This window comes from Silurus aristotelis (assembly GCF_946808225.1).
Source record: "Silurus aristotelis genome assembly, chromosome: 16".
NCBI classification, from domain to species: Eukaryota; Metazoa; Chordata; class Actinopteri; order Siluriformes; family Siluridae; genus Silurus; species Silurus aristotelis.
Window position 1 is genome coordinate 6429004 of NC_139589.1, and position 13284 is coordinate 6442287.

Sequence of the window (13284 nt, forward strand, 5' to 3'; positions counted from 1 at the left end):
ATTAGGTCTGTCTTGAAACCATTTGGACAAATATTCTCTCTCTTAATACAGTCATTGCATTCATTACCTATTCTTCCCTGCTCCAGGGAGTGACCGGTCTGCAGCGTCTGTGTATGTGTCTATGTGTGTGGGGGTGGTCGCATTAATGTGTGTCCATGTGTATAAGTTATGTTCATTCTTCACACCGCAGTAGTAATGCTCCTCGTGCTTGCCCAAGACTGCTTCTATAGCTTTTATAAACAATGCTCTGTTTATTTCAATTAATCTTGAATATTATGTAAGAGTCACAGCAGCAGCTTTTGTTCCTTCCTTATTTGCCATGTTATGAAGAGTCAGCATGAGTCTACAACTGCATTTATTTTTATTAAGGTGCAGGGCCCATTTCTAGTGATAACATTTCCCTCCTGATCACAATTTATTCATCCAATAAACCTAAATTAATTGTATTACATAATCTAGCAATTCCAATATAATATGCATTAGGCAAATGTATACTGCCATATTTATTAACTGGAGTTATTTGTTTTTTTGTTCTTGACATTTCTACCTAGTAACCCAAACCAGATCAACATTTGAGAAAATGTAAATTCAAAAACATTTTGCAAACATCAGATACCAAAAATCATATTGCGATTCAGGTTGACATTATACTTGCTAAGCATGCAATGAATGCCATAATAATAATAATGGGATCAGTCAATTACCCTTGTGCTACAGTAATTAAAATATGTGTGGGGTGCTTTCAAATACGGTACCCAGACTTTTTTCTATGAAGGACCAAAAATCTAACTTGATTGAGGGCCATGAGCCAAAATTAAATGTTGCATTATACCAAATGGTGAAATTAAAGTTGTCATGGTGAAATTAAAGTTGTCATTTATAATTTAATAACACTGTTCACATTCCTTGGACCACTTTTGATAGATACTGACCACTGCAGACTGGGAGCAACCCACAAACAGCTGCAGTTTTGGAGGTCCCCTGACCCAGTCGTCTAGCTATCACGATCTGGCCCTCGTCAAACCTTACACTTGCCCATTTTTCCTGCTTCTAACACATCAACTTTAAGGACAAAATCTTCACTTGCTGCCTAATATATCCCACCCACTAACACTTACATTTCTGTCCTCTGAGACCAGTCTTTGTGGGACAGCAGGACACTGAATACACAATGATAGCATAATGTACATAAACACAACATTAATAAACTTGTAATTTTATTCCAACACAAAAAGAGCAAACATTATAAGTTATATGTTTTAGGCAAATTCAATTCCAATGAGAATGTATATATATACAGAATATATATATATATATATATATATATATATATATATATATATATATATATATATATATATATATATATATATATATATATATATATAAAGTTTATTAATGTTGTGTTTATGTACATTATGTACATGTACATGTCGGAAATATAAAGTAGGATCATTTATAAGAACTAATTCAAAGGCAAACAAAGTCGTTCAGCTTAAAAGTACACTGTCATTTTATCTTTAAAAATATTGTAAATCATTTAGATTGAATATTAAAATATACAGAATGTGTGGTTATATTTTTGCGGATTTTTTTGCAGAATTACCCCCTAAAAAAATCTAAGCGACATTATTACATTGATTCAAATTCAACATTTACACAGGAAATAGATATTGATCAACCAACCCCAGCCATTAGGGTTGCACAAGCCTTAGTGCCGGTCCCAAGCCTGGATAAATGGGGAGGGTTGAGTTAGGAAGGGCATCCAGCGTAAAAACATGTGCCAAATCAAAACATGCGGATGCTCCGCTGTGGCAACCCCTAATGTAGAGAAGTTTAGTGGGGACACAATATAAGTACTGATAATACTGGCAGTGTTATCAGAATAGATTAAAGTAAATATAATATTTCAGAAATTTTTAATATGTATCTAAATCATATTATATCAAATGATATGAAATGGTTTAAGTGAATCAGTTTATCTATGTGTCAGTATGTGCGAATGTATCTATGTATGAACACTATTTACATGCTAAAAATGGCATAGAACATAGTGCTTTCCTGCAACTGAAAATGTAAATGTCCAGACACGACGTTTAACCATTTTACTCATTTTACTCGTTACTAGTAACAAGTAACTTGTGTACCATTGGGGATTATTAGTTAACTTTCTAAGTTTGCTTTGTAGAATTCAAGAGTTATATTTATATTCAGTTTGTAATCAAGCGTACCAGTGTAGATTTTTTCATTACTAGAGACTCGAAGCACATTTGTATGTCGCTCTGGACAAGGGCGTCTGCTAAATGCTGCAAATGTAAATGTAAATGTAAACTATGTAATCAAGCTAGTTGAGTATGCTAACTTATTTTCCCCATTTGCATTAGCTGATAACTGACAGAGGATAAGAAATTGATTTGGTCACAGATATGTTAACAAGGACATTTACAAGATGGATAATTCAAGAAAAGCTGAACAATGTGAGGAATGGTCAGCAAAAACTTTTAAAAACAGTTGTTAAGCTTTCTAATGAACCATTCATACCTTTGTGTTTACTTTTCTGTAAAATTTGCACAAAAACAAACATAATTTGCCTTGTTTACAAATCCCCAGGAAAACTATAATGCATGGGGAAAAAATGCACAAAAAGGCAAGGAAAACCCGGGGTCATTTTATGAGGTTAATACTGATGCTTCTGCTAGGAATGATGTATGCAGGCAGCACAACTATGGCTGCAGTGAAATAAAACTTGTTAAATTGTGTTCATTGGGCTTCTTGCTTTAGTAATGGCATTCATTCTCGCTGCATGAGATACCCATTTGTTATGTAGCGCTCTGTTATACTGCATTTTTGTATAATATTGATAGTTTCCATAGCGTTGGCATCATAATGATGGTGGTAATGAAGGTGAATTTGTTCAGGTAGGACACCACTGAAGGCCTAGGCATGAAATGCACAGCCCGCTTTTCAAAACTAATCCCTTTCTAGCTTATATGACCAATTCCTTAGCAATAATTTGACATCACAATAAAATAACACCATAATGCCAGGTGCTTGACTCCCTCTCTTTAGGCCATTTTATCATTACTGCTGATTAAGCCTACCACAACGGCGTCATCTGCAAGCATGATTATAATGCTCAAACTATAAACAGGTACACAGTCGTGGGTAAACAGAGATCATAGTAGAGGCTAAGCACAGAGCCCCATGGGAAGATGATCTTAAGCACAAGGGTGGAGGCTATTTGATTGTTAATTGCTTGTTTGTATAGGGGATTCCTGAGAATTTACATTTCTGCAATGGTGGCTTCACTACCGCGTCCTCTTTTGGCTATCTAGGTTATAAATCTGTGTATTTACAGCCTTTATGTGGTACAATTTAGCACCTTATTATGTACTATGTAGACATTTGAATTGTGTTGTGTCACAGTAGACATACAGAGTGGCACCTTACCTTAGCTGTATGGTTTTATTTTATATTTGATCATCATATTGAAGATTCTTGTGGTATTTTGCACCGCAGTTATGTGAGTATATGGAAAGACATTTTCGAACTGAATCTTCAGGAAGACAAGTGTGTGCCTTGATGCCAAATCTCCTGAATAATGCTTTAGTCAGCAGTATTGTATAATGTGTGTGTGTGTGTGTGTGTGTGTGTGTGTGTGTGTGTGTGTGTGTGTGTGTGTGTGTGTGTGTGTGTGCTCGTGTGTGTGCGTAAGAAAGTAAGAGCTCACTAAAGAAGAAAAGAAGGGAGGGGAGTATGAAGGAAAGAGAGCGAGACCCAGACTGCGGCCAGTAGCAGCATCAACACAGCTCTGCGATCTATCCCACAATCCCCAGGGGCTTTGCAGTGTGGTGTTGCCATGACAACCCACTCCTCCTGCCCAAATTGGAGCAAGGGAGTGAGAAAGAGACAGAGACAGAGGAAGCACTGATTTGTAGAGGATAGCAGTAGTGTCGCGATGGGGTTGCCACTCATTAGCAGATGCTGTAGCTCAGAGGGGGAGTGAGAGAAAAAGGACTGTTTCACACTTGTTTCCTGGTGTAGAAACTGCTTCTCACCATGCCGCTGTGTCTCTCACTTGCACATGGAGAAGGAAAGCTAGCTGTAGGCTATACACGAGCCGCAGGATGAGCTTCTCTCCATTAGATCATACTGCGCGCTCCATTAACTCTTGACAGGGCGGCATTATGTGCACTCTTCATGGCAAACCCATCCATAAAAACTCGCTGTTTTAATGCAAAAGCAATCCCCACAACACCTAGCACACATCATATTCATTATACTGGCCGTGTATGGGCATTTTACCGGGTGTACTGAAAGAGTATGTATATCTATGTGTGTGTAGGTTTGTGAGTGTGTGTGTGTGTTTGTCTGTGTGTGGGTGGGTGGGTGTGTGTATGTGGCTGAAGACTGTTTCAAGCATTAAGCTGTAATATAACTGTCAGCATATATGTAATTATTTGTGTGTCGCCTCTGTGCTTGTGTCATATGCCCCTGGATGTACTGTGTTTAACCAAATTTCACTGTGTTTAAAGAAGATTCCTAGCATGGTGTACATTATCTGTGAAGACAAAGTTTTCTATTAGCTCCCATTTCTAAAGCTCATTTTTAATATTTACTTTTTATCATGAAAACTACAGAAATCTGGTTTATTTTCAATGCTAAGAAATGCTAATCTGAGTATCACATTGTTGCATTTACACACGTTTTGTACAATTTGGTTTTAACACCTCTGAAGGAAATTATTTCTTATAATTTGGTTGGGAATTTTGGTCCCATGCTCACAATGCCCTTACATTCCACAACCTAAATCCTTAATGGCATTATGTGGTGCTTGCTAGCAAAAGTGTTCAGTCGTGTTTGTTAGCTCTGGTTTGTTCTTCAGTTGAGGTGCAAAAGACTCGATTAAAGTCAGGACTTTAATCGCTAAGAAACGCTCCATATCTCCTAAACAACATAAAAGTAACCAAATATTAAGTATTTTACACGCATTCTGATCAATGCATTGGATTTTCTTCCCTTGCCTGCATACCTTAATCGTGTGCTGCAAAACATTCGTTTTGTGGAAGAATTAAAATCTCCCACAGTTGTATATTGTACAACTGTTTTTGAAATGATTACAACTACAGTTCTAAGGTTCAAGTATACAGAATTCATGTGAGATTATTATTATCAAGAAAGACTGAGAGATCTGGCAATATTTTGAAATATCTTATAATACTGGGCAACTATGCAGCCCACATTATATCATGACAAAATATTTTTTATAAACAGATACAAATACAATGTAAAATGCAAATTGAGTTCAATTAGGCTGCAATTTTTTTTTACATTTTTAGGAACTTGATTGAATGTCACTGTCAAGTCCTGGATGGGCCATAGCCAAGTCATGACCAGGAATCTGAAGTATTAAAGGAAATAAGTCCAAATTAATCTTAAGATTGAAACTGGAAATCTTCATTTTCATATATACCAGACATTTACATATGCTTTAAATCAATTGATATCGGCATATTGATGGGTTATTAGATCTAAAACTTTTTTTTACAAACTCTTGGTTGATACCAAGACCATATTTAGCTAGACCAATGCTAGTCCATGTACAAAGCCCCGCAAGTCTAAGTCAAAGCAGAAAATATCTCGAGACTGGGCTGGTATCCAATTTAGTCATTTTGGAAATCAGAATAAAAAGATTCATTATAAGTAAAAGTTACAAGTAACTGTGCAAACTGATTTTTTTAAATATAATTTCAATTATATTCTGGAGTAAAGTAGCTGAAGTGAAGGAATTATCAGAGCCAGAATTCTCAGATCATGCTGACACTGCTGACATTTCTACCTCTGGGTTTTGTCCAGTGTTTTCAGACCCCTACTGGAAACATGTCTACATGTTACAGTGCCCCTGCTGACTGCAACCTAAACTACACACATTCTTATTCGATCTCTCTTTCTCTCTCTCTCTTTCTGCCATACAGTTATCCAGCAGTGTGCGAGTTCCTACAAAATAATAATTTGCTATCAGTCATCCGAGCACATGAAGCACAAGATGCAGGGTATGTATGCAGACACAGTCTGTCTCACGTCCACACATACACTTACCTTTTCAGTCCGTAATTATATCCATCTAATGACTTGTCCCCTCCCTTTATTGTCTCATTATCTGTATATATGTTTTGGCCTGGTTTGTTACAGATACCGGATGTACAGGAAGAGTCAGACCACTGGCTTTCCGTCACTAATCACCATCTTTTCTGCACCAAACTACCTTGATGTTTACAACAACAAAGGTGGGTGGAACTAGTATTCATGTCTCAATGTGCTACTTCCCACTTCTTATATTCTTCACTCCATGATGTACTGACAACACGGAGTCAGAGCAAGTAGTCTGGCGAATATTGACAAACGTGACTGCAGTCGGTGTGTTGTTATGCGCGTGCACGGAGTGTTATCTATAATAAACAGAATAGGATGGAGGAGATGTGTGGGTGGAAGAGGCTGTCAGCTTCACTGACTCCATCCATGTGGCTTTATTTCTCCTGATGGAACAGGGTCAGCAGCTCAGAATTCAGAAAGAGCCATCTAGTGGATATTTCGTAGAATACAACACAAGCATATAAATAGTCATGCAGAAATCGAGATGTAAACATGTTCTGTAATCAGCACTGTACTCAACATGCTGATGTAGACAATTCACATAACCTTTTTTTTTTTACTTTTTCTGTGATGTTTGGCACAAATTTTATATATTCTTTAGCTATCATTTAATAGGTTTATTTATTTACAGTTGTGTACAGATGTGCACTCATTCATGCAGTTATCCAGTCAGTCAATCCATCATCTGGCATCATGATCTGTCTTCTTACTGCATAAATTCATGCACAGGCAGATCAAGAGATAAAGTTCAATGAACATCTAAAATCCCACTCAATGAGTAATCATTTTAGGGTTGAAAATGGTGGCAAATTCTATCCACTGTGCTAAACATTTTTCATTCATGATGAGATTTACATCATCATTTGCCTTTTTGGTCTTCCTCAAGTCTCGTATCTTCCTTCAAGTCAACTACAATATACTTTATGTTGGCACTGCTACTGGTACTGTATGTTGCTATCTGCCCTCATCTACATCTATCAACCAGTAAATATGTGTATTTTTGTGTTACGATGTCAGCGGCTGTCCTGAAGTACGAGAACAATGTGATGAACATTCGACAATTTAACTGCTCCCCCCACCCCTACTGGCTGCCAAACTTCATGGATGTCTTCACCTGGTCTCTGCCCTTCGTAGGAGAGAAAGGTAACTCCTGGTTCCACTACTCCAACTGACTTTATAAGACTGTAGAAAGGGCATTACTCATAATCACACACTCTGGTGCTCATGATATTTCTCACTCTGTGGTATTTGAATGATTTATAATCACACTCTTGTAATGATCTACAATCACCCAACTCTGAATGGGTTCCCCTTTTGAGTCTGGTTCATCTCAAGGTTTCTTCCTCATGCCATTTAAGGGAGTTTTTCACTTGCATCATCGTCCCAGACTTGCTCATCGGAGATAAATACTCATAAATTTCAGTATAAGTGAATTTGTTATATAATTCTTACCTTCTGTTAAATCTGCTTTAAGACCATGCCCATTGTGAAAACGCTATAGAAATAAACATGAATTGAATTAATACATAGTATCTCACGAAAGTAAATAGACCCCTCACATTTCAGCAACCATTTTAGTATTTATTCTCAAAGGACAATATTATAAAAATTAACCTTGGATGCATTTTAATAGTCAATGTGCAGCTTGTATAACAGTATAGATTTACTGTCCTCTGAAAATAACTTAACATACAGCCAATTATTGTCATAACTGGCAACAAAAGGGAGTACACCCTTGTAACCGTGTAACCATGCAAAGCCACATGTCCTATTCATCATGTTCATGTTTTTCTCTTCTTGACAGGACCATACAAATGTGTGTATCTCATAGTAGAGCAGTTAAAATTTGGTGCTTTGAGTACAATTATTTCAAACTGACCACTGGATGTTCAACATGGCACCCTATGGCAAAAACTCTCTGAGGATTTGATCATTTGAATTGTTGCTGTACACAAAGATGGCCTAGGCTATAAGAGGATCGGTAACACCCTGAAAATGAGTTACAGTACAGTCCAGTGGCCAGGGTCATACAGAGGTTTTCCAAGATGGGTTCCATTCGGAACAGGCCTCGCAAGGGTCAGTCAAATAAGTGGAGTCCTTGTGCTGCGCATCAGGTGCAAACGCATGAGTGAGGTCCAAACTCACCAAACTTGTCAGTGCTCAAACTATACGCCACACACTGCAACAAGTCTGTTTGCATGTTCATTATCCCAGAAGAAGCCTCTTCTGAAGCTGGCTCCCATGAAAACATTGCAAACAGTTTGCTGAAGACAACCTGTCCAAGAGCATGAATTACTGGAACCATGTCCTGTGATCTGATGAGAATAAGATCAAGCAGTCAATTATGGTGGTGGTAGCATTATGGTCTGGGGCTGCATGAGTGCTGCTGGTACTCGGGAGCTGCGGTTCATTGTGGGGAACATGGATTCCAACATAAACTGTGACATTCTAAAGCAGGACATGATACTATATATGGTACCCTCTAACTATTATCCACTATTATCTTACCTGCAGTCACAGAGATGCTGGTGAATGTGTTGAGCATCTGCTCCGACGATGAGCTAATGAACGACGGAGATGAGATCTTTGATGGTAAGATTTTGCCTTCATTCTACCCACTGTCCTTTCTATTTCCTTCTGTTCACTTGTGCATGCTTTGTCTTATAAATTGCTGTTGTTAAAAAATCCTCTATGCAAGCCATAAGCTCACAGTGTTCTTGAGAAGTTTGCATAGTGTTCTTTACTCCCAGAAAACATTGCATTTGAATGACTTTCCCAGTGGCAATATGGTGTGAAATCTTTTGTCTACCCCCAGCCAACGCAGCAGCTGCACGAAAAGAGGTGATTAGGAACAAGATCCGTGCCATCGGCAAGATGGCCAAGATGTTCTCTGTGCTCAGGTACTTCCTGTGAAGGACTTCCAGTGATATATTCATTTTCAGTATGCTAATCTAAGTCAATCAACTAAAGAAATGTTGAATGAGAGACTAGAGACTTATGAGAATTTGTGTATATGTATACAACTGTATACAGAGAGGAGAGTGAGAACGTTCTGACACTGAAGGGGCTGACCCCGACTGGCATGCTGCCCAGCGGCGTGCTGTCTGGGGGCAAACAAACTCTGCAGAGCGGTGAGCATACAAGCCTACATAGGGTCTTTAGATGCTTTTCTAAACCTGTCCCTGTCTCTTCCACCTGTCTTTCCATCAGTCTCTCTGTATCCTCTGACAGACTCCGGGCTTTGGGGTGTTTTTCGATCTACTGTATACTATGAGTGACCCCAAAGCCTAGAGCGCAGTGGGTCGGTTTCCCCGCAGGGGGTAAACCGGGGTGAGGTCAGTGTCTGTGAGTCTGTGCCAGGTTAAGAAGGATGGCCAGGTGTCCGGGGAACGTGTGTGTATGTGTATGTGTGTGCGTGTGCCTGAGGGGTTGACTGGCTTTGTGCTCCATAGTCTGGTTGGCGTGCATGCATTTCGCAGGGTCGTCTCTTCTGGTGCACTCCTGCTGCCTGTGCCTTACTGCCATATGCATGGCTTGTTCGAATGTAACCACGTCCCCTCCTCTCCCCCCAGCCACCATTGAAGCCATCGAAGCCATCGAGACAGAAGAACCTGACGGAGAAGGTAAATACAGGACATGTATCTGGGCTTAGCATCAGCTGCTGCACAGCAATGATCCACTCACATTTACACTAGGACCAAAGCAGAGTAGTGGAATTATTGAGAGGAAAAATGCATTGAAGTCTAAGAAAGGGCAAAGCAGTACCTGGCAAAGATTCTCAAGTTGCAGTTTGTAATTTTTTAGGTAAAAATTATTTGTTGGCAGATAATAATAATCTGTTTTGAAGACTATTTTTTTTTTTAAGACTTTTTTTTTAAATGCTGCAATGTAATTAAATTCTTAGCTTTTATCATTACAGACTCATTATTGCCATTATAGATTTTTTTTTAGGCCCAGAAAATGACCACACCCCCATTAACAGCAGTGATGTTCCGCTTCACCATTTTTTTTCTTGAGAGCCAAGGTTACCACAGAGGGGGTGTGATCTGTTTGGGGGGTATAAAGGGTTATCAATGTACATACATAGGCAGACGAGTCACTCTTAAAATTACAAACTGCTCCTTAAATCTTAATAGCATCCAGAAAGTTGCATCCTTTTTTATGTCATTTTAGAGTTTTTTATGTAAGGAGTTATATATTGTAGCATGAGTACCTTGTGCTTTTGGTGCAGCAGCAGTGGCAAAAGCACAAGTATTTTTCAGACCTTTTTAATATTGTGCTCTAATATAACAAGGACTGAAGTGGGACAGCCCTTTGATTGACTTGACCAGATATTTGCATTGCCCTTTCTCAGTACTAACAGTAAAGAGAATAGGGACATCTACTCTACTACTGCATGGTGATATGAAAAGGTGTCAAACACAGATGCATGATTACTTGAGTCAGTATGTTAAGTGCTGCATTTTTCTCTTCCTCTCATGAGGCCGCTGTAAGCATAGCATGTGATAACTGGAACTCTCAGGAACTCCCAGCCAACCAGAGTGTGTTAGCCTCTTCCACAACCTCTTGTGCTCTAAAGCAGGCACACCTCAGTGGCTCACTCATGGAAAGAAGAACTGAACACTATTTCCTCTCCAGTCCTGTTTTTTGGTACTAGCAGGAAACGGAAAAAGGCTTGGTTATGGAATACAGATGATAGAGAGGAAATGGTTTTAATATCCTGAATCTTAAAAGCTGTATATGTTCTTTTTTTCTTACAACTTAGTTATAGCCTGCAAGCAGCAGAAAAAACAAGAGAAGCTGTACTCGGAGAGTATAATATCATACATTATTATCAGAAAGTAGTAAGAATCTCAAAGCATTGCTTTATGTTATAGGGTACTGGATTCTATTGGGTTTATAGGAAATGGAAAAGAAGGACCAGTACACCCAAGTGATACTTAGGTGTAGTTTGGTTCTCCATAAAAAAATACAACCTTTTTTTATCACTGACATAAGGGACAATAACATTACTGTTGTTTTATACCACAGCACTGATTATTTTAATTCTGATTAGTCAGTAGGTGTTGATTCATTTTCTGATACAGCCCCTCTGACAGAGGTTTATAGACAAGGTTTATATTAATGTGCTAGATCTAATGTTTGATCATTTCTATAGTAAAAACATATACAGGGACAGGGACTGTGAGTAATCACTAGTATGGTGAAGTGATTTCTGAGAAAATGTTTGATTAAAATTTTAGAAGTAAAGGAATCTCCACTTTCTTTTTAAAAGTCAGAGGGAAAAAACGTCACTGTTCTCAAATTGCTGTGGTATAAAAGGTATAAAACACTTTGGGACCTCCTGTAATAATCAACAACGTTGCTTATTTCCTCATAACAGCACACACATTTGTGTTTTACTCCTTACATTTTATATTTTTTACAGAATTCAGCTGTGACAGGATGGATTTCATTAAATGTGTGGTGTTTTGGTGTTCATTTTGGTCTGTGCCTTTCCACAGCCATCCGCGGCTTCTCTCCACAGCACAAGATCAGCAGCTTCGAAGAGGCTAAAGGTCTAGACCGAATCAACGAGCGCATGCCTCCCCGTAAAGACGGCGTTAACCACGTCGGTCACTCCATGGGCAAAATGAACATGTCTGAGGCCAATGGTACCGATGACAACAGTAACATCCAGTGATGTAGCGGCCACCTGCAGTGACCGCATTCCCAAACTCGTACCACTGTTCTGCTGTGTGGCAGGATGTTGCCAAAACCTGAAAATTTAAAGCCTGCTGATTCCAACCAAACCCAAAACAACATATACATATGCATCCACTACTGCTATGTCAAATTAGCGAAGCAAATGATCCATTTTCAAATCTGTCATGGATGTGGGTGGAAGGCGGTTGCTCTTTTTCGCTGCCAGTTTACAGAATGCGGGTTTCTCGCTGTTTCGGGCGAGTTCTGCCGCTATTTGGGTGTGACGAACAGGGTAGGGGTAGGGTTTGCTTGGGAGGGAGGGGGACAGTTATGTCAGTCAAGGGCTGAAAGTGTCTTTATCAATTCCTTTCTGACTCCACCCAATCACCAAGTGGGCGGGGACTAGGGATTTAGAACTTTAACCTGATCCATCGCAGCTCATCGGTGGGGGGTGACCAGCCAGTACCAATGCCACGCACACATTTAAATATTTTTGATTGATGAGTTTTCTTCATGAGCCCATCTCATAAACGAAGCGATCGCACTGTTTGACATGTTTTGCTACTAGTATTAATGAATATGAAATTTGAGATGACGCAACAATGAAACGTTTCTAAGAAAGGACATTTGACAGAAAGAAAAATTCTGTACATTTTATTACTTGCAATGCACTCTTACCTGAGTATTTTTGTTTGTTTATTTATTTATTTATTTATTTATTTGTTTATTTATTTTGTTTTGGTAAGATGCCATAAAGCTGCGTGGATGTAAGGTGTAGGGAGCTTGCATATGTTGGCTGTGCATATGTTGGATTAACCCCCGCTGTGGAATGAACACTTGACGGTGAGGGGAGGGGGGAGGGGGGTTATGCAGTTAAAGTTTGACCTTTGGCACCACCTACCTGATTGTTTCTCACCTGCCTGTAACTCCAGAGAGAATGCACATAGTATGTTTCGCAAGTCAAATGAACCTATATATATATATATATATTAAAGTATAAATATATACATATATAAATATATTATTAATAATAAATGATGGACAATATCGAGGACAATTTTTAACAGCATCTGTGGTATGGAACGCATCACTGCATGCAATTAAGTTCCTTATTGATATGTGAAATTATAATTGTGATGTGTTTCAATATAGTAGATTTAAATTATTTCCCTTTTCACATTATATTTGTAAAATTCAACTTTGTTTTATATATATATATATATATATATATATATATATATATATATATATATATATATATATATATATATATATATATATATATATATATATATTATTTTGTAATCTTTTCTTCTGTCTCACTTATTTTCTTTTTCATTATTTTTAGGCTCTTCTGTTGGTTGATTTTTTTTTTTATTGTTTTTGCTGTACAGGCATCGATGCTCTTTTTTGAGATGTTAAGCCTTTGTGTTTTTTATTTTTGTT

At 38.3% G+C, this 13284-nt stretch overlaps 1 protein-coding gene across 2 annotated transcripts in view; it reads left to right on the forward strand.

Moving 5' to 3' along the window:
* Nucleotides 1-12471, forward strand: part of ppp3ca (protein phosphatase 3, catalytic subunit, alpha isozyme) — a 49033-nt gene extending 36562 nt beyond the window's left edge. Inside the window, exons 7-14 of one of the 2 annotated variants that reach the window (XM_083565465.1) lie at nucleotides 5976-6053; nucleotides 6193-6287; nucleotides 7171-7296; nucleotides 8668-8745; nucleotides 8969-9053; nucleotides 9187-9284; nucleotides 9726-9776; nucleotides 11658-12471. In XM_083565465.1, the coding sequence (XP_083421591.1) occupies nucleotides 5976-6053; nucleotides 6193-6287; nucleotides 7171-7296; nucleotides 8668-8745; nucleotides 8969-9053; nucleotides 9187-9284; nucleotides 9726-9776; nucleotides 11658-11836 (790 nt within the window). In that variant the 3' untranslated portion in view covers nucleotides 11837-12471. The remainder of the gene's footprint in view (nucleotides 1-5975; nucleotides 6054-6192; nucleotides 6288-7170; nucleotides 7297-8667; nucleotides 8746-8968; nucleotides 9054-9186; nucleotides 9285-9725; nucleotides 9777-11657) is intronic. The other variant, XM_083565466.1, reaches the window with a different exon arrangement.
* Nucleotides 12472-13284: the final 813 nt, after the last annotated feature.